General features: G+C 46.9%; 1 protein-coding gene across 1 annotated transcript; it reads left to right on the top strand.

Annotated features, from left to right (window-relative positions):
• The first annotated feature begins 404 nt into the window (after window positions 1–404).
• LOC102369217 (pepsin A-like) lies at window positions 405–8,798 on the top strand. Its single transcript, XM_014521023.1, is given in 10 exon segments — window positions 405–447; window positions 450–598; window positions 1,565–1,682; window positions 2,718–2,836; window positions 3,637–3,836; window positions 4,342–4,351; window positions 6,493–6,599; window positions 7,124–7,268; window positions 7,770–7,868; window positions 8,649–8,798. Coding segments are annotated over 10 exon segments (1,140 nt in total).
• Window positions 8,799–11,553: the final 2,755 nt, after the last annotated feature.

Genomic DNA, 11,553 nt, shown 5'->3' with positions numbered 1-11,553 from the left:
ACAAGCATGACACAACATAGATATGAAGAGGAAAGTTCTTGTTGTAAAGGTACTAGACTGGGATATGGAAGATCCAAGTTCAGCTTCTTGCTCTACCAGAAAGAACATCCCTGTTCCTTCCCAGAACACTTGCTTGTCCTTGGGCAGGTCAATGGGTTTCTCTGTCCCTCAGCTCTCTATCTGTAAACACGCTTCTTGTGTTCCTCTGTTCACTTTTGAAAGCAAGGAAAAAGACAACCTTTTATAATATGATTTATACATAATCTGAGGACATTGGGATTTGTGCATATAACTTTTACCAACTTTCAGCAGAATTTGGTCTTCTCCCACCCAGGAATGATAAGAGGTTTTGATGCAGTGCGAAAGCTGAGTTGCACTGTGTCTCCTAGATGCTGGGTTGGTCTATGGCTCTTTTGTTATTGATTAGTCTCTCTCCAATCCCTTGTTCTTTAGGGTCCCCCTCAAGAAAAGAAAATCCATGAGGCAAAACCTTAAGGAACAAGGCTTGTTAGACGATTTCCTGAAGAAACATCCTCGTAACCTGGCATCCAAGTACTTCCCCAAGTTTGGCACTGAGCCCATAACAAACCACATGGATGTAAGTATGGCAGAACAGTGGATTTGTTGGCTACAGAAAGCACCTGAGAGTCTTGGCTAGTGCCCCATGGTAGGGGAGAAGACACTTGAGGGAATATTTTCTCCTCTTGCAAAAAATTCTAATACATTCACCCCCATTCTCACTCATCAGCAGGGATTCTGATAAAAAATATCTCAAATTTTCAGATATAAAAAAACCAAACCCAAAATCCACATTTTTCCATGACTAAAATGAAACATCACTATGTATGGAATATATAAGAAATATATATATAGTGGCATTTCATTTTAATCATGGAAAAATGTGAATTTGCAGGGGCAGGGGAAAGGTATATCTGAAAATTTTAGAATTTTTTTTTTAATCAAAGAAAGCCAGGATGCCTGCTCATCAGCATGAGCTACTCTGAACCCTGAGGAGGGCAAGCTTGCTGGTGCCCAGCTCCTGACTCCTTATTTCCCTATCCTTTCAAACTGTTACCTAAAACTGATTAGCTCTCCTTGGCTCTGCAAAGCTTCCTCACTCTTCTGTCAGGAGCTGATCAGTCCTGCTACTCCCATGCATGCCCCAACCACGGGCCCATCTTGTCACTACCACAGCCCTGTATGCAATCCTTCTGTTGAGACGTTTTGTCTCCGGCTATGGCTAGGATAGTATGAAACAGAGCAGAGCTGTCCAACTTCAAAATAGCTGGGGGCCCATGTGCCATGGGCCACACCAGTGGGACCACACCAGCACATGCATAAATAAGTTTAAGAGATCACCTTCCAGTGCTGAACTGCCAGCAGCTACTAGGAGCAGTGCTGGGCAATGTAGTGCCAGAGAAACACTAGTTCAGGCTTTGCCTTTAGCAAGGAGTCCTTGACTCAGCCCCTCAGCTGATGTAAATCATTTGGTAAAAAAACTCTGAATCTGGTTCCTGGATAGCAATGGTTTCCTCTTTGATATGTTTCTGTCTTATTTTGACAGCTTCAGTACATGGGGACCATCTCCATCGGCACCCCACCCCAGGAATTCACCGTCCTCTTTGACACTGGCTCTTCCAACTTGTGGGTGCCCTCCGTGCACTGCTCCAGCCTAGCTTGCAGTAAGTCACCTGCAAACTCTATTGCCTTCCGACACCAGCAAAAAGGAAGTGTCCTTCTGCCACCCTCCCACCGGCTGGCTGGCATCAGAGGCAAAGAATGGGTCCTAGTAATATGTCCCAATATTCCCTTGGTTAGTGGTATGGATGTGTGCCCTCCATACAAATTGCTTATCACAACCCCCTATATGGAAGCTAGAGACAGTCCTGATAGAGCTAGATGTGAGCCAGCTGTGGAGACCAAGAAACTACACCCAAACTGAGATAAGGCCTTCTTTGAAGGGGAAAAGCAGTCTGGGACCTGCTTTCCTGAGCAATAATCCTTCACTACTTACAGCTGAGATCAGTCAAGGCCCCTACATGAGAGAAGTTCCCAACCAGGGTGGGAAGCCAATGTACATGAGTCATCATCTGGGAAGAGCCGAAGTGGGTGTAAGTGAGGATGCCTGGTCACAAAGTCACATTTAGAGCTGAGCTCTGTACATAACAAGTCCCATAAATCAGCCAGAGATGGGATTGGGTCCCAGCATAGACTAGAATAAAGCAAACATTTGATGCCCATGTCATTGTGTTCACTGGAAAAATGTCTTCCTTGTGGCACATATAATCTGGATGGAAAGGGACACATTTGGTTTAGTTTTCAGCCAAAGAGATTTAGACAAACTATTGACAATAACATTCTCCTTCTAAGAATAGTAAAGGACTGGGATCGGATACTAGGGAAGGCTGTGGAATATCTTCCATTGGATATTTTCCATGTCCCTCAGAATCAATCTAGGTGTAGCCCTGCCTTGGACAGGTGAATGAATGAGATGACTTTCTGAAGCCCCTGCCACCTGTTGTATAAGTCTGTGTGCTGGCTGTGCACTTTTGTTCAGTAGAACATGGTGCAAAGATACTAACCACTAGTGCAAGAACCGCTGCCTATCTTAGGTAACAAAACATAGATGTCAAGCCAGGAGTTAGTGCTTTCTTGTCCTAATCATGTGGTTCTAGAAAGGCTTAGTCTGTGACCAGCTGACTTTTCTGTCCTTGCAGCCCACCACAACCGCTTCAGTCCACAGGATTCCTCCACCTACCAGGCCACACACCAGAGCATCGCCATTCAATATGGTATTGGCCTCATGACTGGCTTCCTGGCTTATGACACCATTGAGGTAAATGGCAAGGAAAGTGTTAAGACTTTGAGATGAGGAAGAGGAAAGATGAAGGCTTAATAAGATGGGACTGAGCTGGGAAGCCAAAACATAACCTATATGGGGCATGAAAAGCTACAGAGAGAGAGAGAAAGGGAAAGGAAGGGAAGAGAAAGAATGAAGCAGAAAGGGTGAGAGAGAGAAAGAGAAAGTATGAGAGATCTGTGCTTTATTGTACTGTATACCTGCTTCCATGCAAAGTATTCCCTGTGCTGAATCCTACCAAACAGGTTAGGGTGCATGCACACCACTGTCCTTTATTGACTGGAATTGGTGATGCTCCCCATTGTGTCATAGGCTCCATCAGCAGCTATAGGGAACTTCCCTTATAGGCAAGGGGTTGTCCTGGAGCAGGAAGATCCTGTTTTCCCTGCTATCAGCATGAGGTTGGAGCATCCAACACAGAGACAGCTGTTACATCCAATGTGTTTAAAGAGCTTTCATACTATTCTTGATATGTGTAATATTCATTTAACCTGTTCTAGATACCAGGGTCTCATTCTGATCCCATTTATACCATGATATCCACACACATCACCTGAATAACTCCACAGTAAAGGAGATCAAGGTCAGGCCTCTTGGAGCCAGACCACTTACTGAAACCATTCGTGGGCTACACTGACTTGAGGGAGGGAGCAGAATACAGAGAAACACAGCCTCTGAGGCAATGCAGAGATCTCTCCATCCTGATAGGTCCCTCTGGTGGGCCAGGGTGGCTTTTCCCACAGTATATGTCTCAATTTCCTCATCTCTCCCTGAAGGTTGGAGGCATTCAGATCACCCACCAGATCTTTGGCTTGAGCACGAATGAGTCTTTTTTCACCCTCTACTTCCTCTCCTTCGATGGAATCTTGGGTCTGGCCTTCCCTAGCATCTCTCTCGCAGGAGCAACCCCTGTCTTTGACAACATGATGAATAAACACCTGGTGTCCCAGGATCTCTTCTCTGTCTACCTGACCTCGTAAGTCATGGCTGGAAACCGCCCATTTGGCAGCAGTGGGATTCACCTTCTTTCCTGTTTCCCACACTGAAAAATCACTGAACAAATGGCTTATACCAGAATTCCCAAAATCGAGCCAACTTTGGGGTGGAATGCAACAGCCATTCCGTGTTACTGAGCCAGTGAAGTTCAGGGAGCAGAAATGACTAATATCGTTAATGAAAACTGTAAGGGGACTTTACATAAGATGAATCTAGTAACTAGAACTGGTTGGAAAATGAGCTATTTTAGGTGGAATACATCAGCTTCCTGGCAAAATATCAAAACCCCATAGATCTTGATCAGGTAATGTCGTGGTGACTTGTTTATGTTGTAGTTAGGTGCATCACAGTCTGTTTCTTCTGTATTAGACAAATCTTCCCCATCGGACTACATCACACAATGAACAATTGTTTCCATTCAAGGAGTGGGGGGCAGTTACATCATGGGAAATGGAGTCTGACCGGGCAGCCCAGCCCACAAAAAGAAATGGGGATGTAGGTTCATTGGAAAGTAGGGCTGGAAGGGACCTCACAAGATCATCTAGTCCAGTCCCCAATCAAGTACCTGTCCAACCTATCTAGGGACAGAGGGTCTACCACTTCTCTAGGCAGCCTGTTGAATGCTTGCCCACACTCAGAGTCAGAAAGCCTTAGGCATGAGAAATAAATTACAAGAAGGCACTGAACCCTTTGGTATTTGAAGAGGACATTTCAGTTTGGTCGGTTTTGTTTTTACATAAGAGGTATATTTCCTGTATAATGCTGGCAAGATTTGTTGGAAAACCAGTTTTATGTCAACCCATTTTCATAGGATCATAGAAAATTAGGGTTGGAAGGGACCTCAGAAGGTCATCTAGTCCAACCTCCTGCTCAAAGCAGGACCATCCCCAACTTGATCATTCCAGCCAGGGCTTTGTCTCTCTGGGTCTTAAAAACCTCCAAGGATGTTGATTCCACCCCTTCTCTAGGTAACCCATTCCAGTGCTTCACCATCCTCCTAGTGAGAAAGTTTTTCCTAATATCCAACCTAAACTTCCCTTGCTACAACTTGAGACCATTGCTCTTTGTTCTTTCATCTGCCAGCACTGAGAACAGTCCAGGTCCATCCTCTTTGGAACCTCCCTTCAAGCAGTTAAAGCAGGGGTGGGCAAATATTTCGGGGCGGAGGGCCGCTTACTGAGTTTTGGCAAGTCATCGAGGACTGCATGACAGGCAGCCAGGGGCAAATAAATATTAATTTTCTAAAATTTTTAGGGGCCCTGTGGGCTGGATAGAATGGCCTCATGGGCCACATCCGGCCTGCAGGCTATATTTTGCCCACCCCTGAGTTAAAGGCTGCTACCAACCTCACCTCAGTCTTCTTTTTTTCAGACTAAATAAGCCCAGTTCCCTCACCCTCTCCTCATAAGTCATGTCCCCCAGCCCCCTAATCATTTTTGTTGCCTTCCACTGGACTCTCTCCAACTTGTCCACATCCTTTTTGTAGTGGGGGGCCCAAAATTGGACACAGTACTCCAAATATAGCTTCACCAGTGCAGAATAGAGGGGAATAATTACTTCCCTCCATCTGCTGGCAACGCTCCTAGTAATGCAGCCCAGTATGCCTTTTTGGCAACAAGGGCACACTGCTGACTCATATTCATCTTAATGTCCACTGTAAACCCCAGGTCCAGCTACCCAGCCAAATCCTGACCCAATCTCCATGTGGCTGGGATGCAGCAGAACTGACAGCTCTCCTAGCCATGTGGAGATCAGGATGCTGGCACAGCTTCCCCTGCATGGGGGCTTAGCCAGGCAATAGCAGACCCCCAATCTCTGGGCTGACTGGAAGTGAATTGCTCCTGGCCAGCATCTATACGTCCGCTACTGTGCTGTAGCTAATGTGCCATTAATCTAGTACCTGTGAGCACCTATTCACATGCCAGATGTCTGCTCCAACATGTGCTACTTAGATTAATCAAACCTGCTGGAGCATGCTAATTAACATATTCCAGCAGTTTACACCTCACATCTATTCAGTGTCCCCACACTTTGAAATGGTGGTCTAGGTGCTTTAACTAAAGCTCATCGAACAAACTTTAGTTCAAGTGCCTCTATCACCATTTTGAAGTGCGGGCACTGAATACATGAGATGCTGCAGGCATTTTAATTAGAGCGGCTCTCAGAACCACTCTAATTAAAGCATCCCTCACCTCTACCCTGGAGCACATGTACAGACACCCTGTATTTCTCGGTACTAGCAAAAAGCACATTAGTCTAATTTACTGTGCAGTAAGTCCTGCGCACATGTAGATGCTGATGCTTTCTTGCATGTTAGATTAATTTACTGCGCAGTAAAGCTTCTCATATAGATACACCCACTGTGTCATTAATATTAGTGTTGTGATAACCTTGTTTAGCTTTTGAGACCTGCCAAGGACACAGCTCAAGGGGATATCCAAGTCGGGGCTGCTGCTTATTCACAGTACTGTATCTCTGACAGCTAAATGATGGTATACGTGGCTCCACTGAGAAGTGTTCCATTCTGGCTGTAGTCCAATATAGCCTAGTCCTAATTATCATGTCTCCTGTAGCTGCTTTAGCTAATTACTTAGGTATTTTTCCATAACCTTCCCTCCCCCTTTCCTAGTAAAGAGAGTGGGAGCTTTGTGATGTTTGGTGGCATTGACTCATCTTACTACTCCGGGAGCCTCAAATGGATTCCCCTGTCTGCTGAAACCTACTGGCAAATCACCATGGACAGGTAACTACCGCTGCTTGGTGCTTCCCCTTCACAGAGCCACCTGGGGTTATTGGAAAAAACAAGAAAATTGGGGGCAAGATGCCTGGGATGGCTCAAATTACAGAATCCAGAGAAAATGAGAAGCAGAGAGCCATGATAGCACCTTCTAGAGAACCACGGGCAGGGGTCTTAGCAGCAAGGAGGTTGTCCCAGCAGCTCCCAAGGTTTTGCACACCAGGAACCCTCTACCATCTGCCCAGCTCTGCTTAACGTGCTCGCATGATCCCCTCACACAAGCAATGAAGTGATGGTGTTTATTTGCAGGGGTTAGGACAAGGAGCAAGGGCAAGTAGCAAAGGAAGACATAATCTAGGAAGAGACAGGAGTAGAAAGTTCTTGGCGGTTGGAGCAATGGGATGGTAGGATTGCTCCCCTCCCCATAGGGCTGCCTCTGAAGGTTCATGCCTTCAAGAAATGAGAAGGAAGGAGAGGGAATGAGATCAGAGCTCTTCTTGGGATCATTCACCTGATCTTCTCTTTTCCAGAATTATGATAAATGGCGAAGCCGTTGCTTGTACTACTGGCTGTCAGGCCATCATTGACACTGGCACCTCTCTGCTGACTGGGCCACCAAATGATGTCTTCCTCATCCTGAAACACATTGGCATCAGCCAGAATTCCTATGGCGAGGTTAGTGCAGGGAGAAGGTGTGAGTATTGGCAGGTCTCTGCTACACACAGGTGAGACTGAGCCATTGGCTCCCTATGTGTTCATCCACAGGCTACAATCAGTAAGAATGGGATTAAACATGGTCACTCACCGGCAGCCCTACAGTTTCCACCCTCCTATGACCCACGTGAACACAGAGAGATTCTCTGCCATCCTCTAGGGGCCAGACCGTGTAGAGAGGGTCATAATCTGCTACTCTCTCTGACCTCTCAAAGTTGGTTCTTTAACTTTGGAAGCTAGAGCCAGCATCAGGAGCCTTCAGCTAATGGGGCTTTTGCTCTCAGATCCAGATGTGCCTGGCTCAGTCTGTGGAGCTGGCCCAGTCACAGAGAGACTGTTATCTAAACTCCATTTCTGATCCCAGGCAACTTTCCTCTGTCCCCTCAATCCATCTGCCTCGGTGAAGAGTTTAGTACCTGCCATGTGACTGTTCCTTCATGTGTGTTACTTTCCTCCCTACAGTATACAGTGAACTGCCGTGACATCAACCACCTGCCTGATGTCATCTTCATCATCCATGGCATTGAGTTCCCTCTGCCTGCCAGTGCCTACATATCCCAGGTGAGTGTCCTGACCAGAAATCAGACATGGGGCCTCTTAGCAAGAATTTATACCCAAGGTTACTAACAGCCCCTTGCACATCTAAAGCATGAGGCTCCAGAAACTTCACACAGCCCACAGTCTGCCCCTAATACACGAAGTGCAGAAAGCCTTTCCCCTAAGGGATCCAGGAAGAGAAACAGTCAAGGTCAAGGGAATCCCAAAGTAGGAAATTCAAGGGGATTAGCCCACAGAGTTGGTCACCTCAGGATATCACCAAGGCAGGGGAGATTAGTGGGGAGTTAAATGAAGAGATAGCAGTCCCTTATGCTCCCAAGTAGATGTGTTTGGGGTTAAGGAAGTAGTTGTCTTCCTCTGCGATCAAAGCATGCCCTTCCCACTGAGGTGGAACAAGAGTTTTAACAACCCCTGGCCACAGAGGAATAGAGAAACAGCCAGGGGAAGCCCCTACCCAGTTACAAACATGGCAGGATTTAGCATAGCAGCAAGGCACTGGTGAGAAGACCCTCTCTCTCAGAAAGGCCTCTTTAGCTATCACAAGGGACCTGAAAGCAGCAAGCTGCATTGGGTCAGTGTTAACTCCCCAGTGGCTCTTCCTGCACCTTCTCCCTGACCCTGAGAGGCTTCCCATCTAAGTCCTCACCCAAACTAATGCAGTTTAGCTATGGAGATCCCACAGCAACCCAAGTCATTACAATACATGAGTCCTCTAGAGCTGCTGCTCAAGGGCTTGGTGGACCTGCCACCTTATAATTGCCCTGTGCATTTTCCCTGATGCAGTCAACAGGCTATTGCACATGCAACTTTGAAGGTATCAGTGTCCCCACGGACTCTGGTCAACTCTGGATCCTTGGTGACGTCTTCCTCCGCCATTACTACACCGTCTTCGACAGAGCCAACCGCCAGGTGGGCCTGGCTCCTGTGGTGTGAACAGACAATGCCATTCCCAGAACATGGCCATGGAGACTGGCCCTGGACAGTCTGAACTTCTCTGGAACCCCCAACATGTATGAATCAGATGATCCCAGATCCCACAGGGAGTTAAACTGGCAAGCAAGCATCAGCTGTTATGACTACCATAGTAGAATAAAGAATGTAAAACTGTTGGAGTGAATTGTTTCTCTTTGATAGACTGAACAGTTGAGAACTTGAACTGGACCCCACCAGTGAGTGAGAGGGCAGGCATATCCTTGTCCATGTCCTCTTCTATTGCACCTTAACATTGATGTGCTACACTGCCAAACCCTGCTGGCTCCAGCTGTCCTCAAAACCTAGACCCACAGCCTCTCTCTGAAACAGAATCAGAGCAGGGACATGGGAGTGTGAACGCTAACCCCTGGATACCTGGGCAGCTCTCCCTGCCCAAGGGTGCTAGACAGCAGGATAGACACTTGTGATGACAGTGTGCAAGTCACTAGAGCTAACAATCATCTTCTAGGCCCTGGGCTGGTGACCTGCAGTGTGGACAGCTCCTTGGGAAACTGCAGGGAGCAGGGAACTCAGACCAGGGGATGCTGGGCCAGCTCTCAGTGTACACTTAGCCCATACATTATATACAAAGCCAGATGACAAATTCAGTGCCATCCTGCACTTGCTAAGGCATGCAGGTTGGATGACACTGCTTATACCTGGAAAGCCATTTCACCAGGTAATGCCAGAAGTAGCAACATAAGCATCTGTGGGCACAAACAGAGCGGGGACACTGTGGGGGAGCAAGACTGGAATGGAAAGGGAGGGCTCAACATTTTGTTGCAACACTATGTGTCACAGGCCCCTCCTAGAGAGCTGGGCCCAAAGCACATGAGAACATATCCTGTTGTGGACAAATAACCCATTTGTCTGCTGGATTCCCCAAACATGCAAATGCCAGTAATTCTCATTTTGACAACTGTTGATTCCTGCCTGAATGAAAATTAAAAATTCTGGCCTTAAAATGATGTATATAGTTTAAAAAACCTATTGTTTTTGATTAAGGGAAAACAATTAATTACAGCATGCCCCATTTCACTTGATAAGGGTTCTGTTATGATCTAAAGGCATCTTTCAGGATTGTTCACACCTTTGGGGTATAATGAGGCATTTGGTAAGACCCTGAATTTGGCATGCTGCTACAGTAGGGTCCCAGTCTCAAAAAAGGCCTCTGCTTCTGTAGCACAAATAACTTCCAGGGTCCATGCACTGCTTGCCACAGCTGAGGGTAGGGAACTCCACATCCCTTCCTTGCATTATCAGTCAGCCCCAGGAAGGTGAGCACCCTGTGGTACTGGGAATTATGCCTTTAAGGGGCTTCCCCTTCCAAGAAAGAAGAGGTCTGGCAGAGGGGCACTCCAGAAGCAAGAGGCAACTGGAATGGTGCCATTAAAGAGGTGCTGCTTCAAGCCCCACCCTGGTCCCAGAGCAATTCCTGAACCCCCGGAATAAAAAGAAATTAAAGAAAATAAATCTGAGTGGAACAGGTTATTGGTACAGCTGAAAGATCAACTAGAGCTTAAGCTCTCTGTAAGATGACTGGTAGAGATTTAGACAGTGTGATATGCTACTAGGACATGGGCAGTCAGACCCAGTGAGAAGAGCTGAGGCTTGGAACTGGGGTCACACAACGAGGGAACAAACCAGATCAGGAAGATGTGCTGGCATCTGATGAAGTGAACTTGGGTTCATGAAACCTCATGCTCTCTATTTATCTTATCTAGTTGTTTTATTGGTATTTATTATTTTATGAAGGTACATATCGACCCTGCCTTCTGACTGACTTCAGACTAACAATCAAACTAACATGGCTAGCTACCTCTCAAAAAGGCTAGAGCCAGAGACAGAGTGAGGGTGTTTTGGCACAAAGCACCCATACTCGGAGGCAAGCCTGTGGCCTGTTGCTCTAAGTGGGTACTTAGAGGGCCTCCCAGCCAATCAGGAAGTGAACACATGTAGTCCAACTTGTACACCCGGCTAATTGGCCCAGGTGTAATCCTTCTACCAGGCACGGTTTGCCCACCTGAAAGCTCACATTCACTTCCTAGAAACACCTCCTAACAAATTCACCCATACAAGTTTAAGCACCGGACCAGAAATGCAGGAAACTAAATTATATCATACAGGAAGTTCATTCATGGGACATACTATTTCTTCACTACCAGATCAGACTTCATGAAAGCGAAAAGAGAAACATGGAAAGCAGCGTAGGGAAACATGAATAATCAACCAACAGTGAGGGTGACTATGCCCCATTCCCAGCCGGGGAATAGCTCTGAACCCACCCTCCTCCCTCAGCTGTATGGGGGTGCTGAGGTAGCTGGCTCTACCCTGGTCCCCTTGTTATGCCCCACTCACTGTTTGGTGTCCTGGCTCAGAAGGGCCAAAGTTTTAGGCAAGTCGAACCCTTGCTCCTACAGGTTATGCAGTTTCCAAGGGGTGCTACCACCTACCCCTGCAGAAGTGCTCTGGGGAGCGAAGCTTTCTCTGGAGTCTCTCCACCAGGCTACTGCTCCTTTCTGCTGCTCTCGGTCACCTTCACTGCCACTCCACAGCTCCCAGGTCTCTTCCAAACCACTTGGCTGCATCTCAGCTGTAAGCATCATCTCTGAGCATTTCTAACTGCTTCAGAGCAGCCTCAGAAACACAAGGGCTTTTCAGACAGAAGCCAGCCACGCACAAAACTCCATCAATCACAGAAAAGGCACCCCTGAAT

The sequence above is a fragment of the Alligator sinensis genome, unplaced genomic scaffold (genome assembly GCF_000455745.1).
Source record: "Alligator sinensis unplaced genomic scaffold, ASM45574v1 scaffold437_1, whole genome shotgun sequence".
NCBI classification, from domain to species: Eukaryota; Metazoa; Chordata; order Crocodylia; family Alligatoridae; genus Alligator; species Alligator sinensis.
The sequence above is the reverse complement of the archived record's forward strand: the minus strand, read 5'-3'. Positions and strand labels throughout refer to the sequence as shown.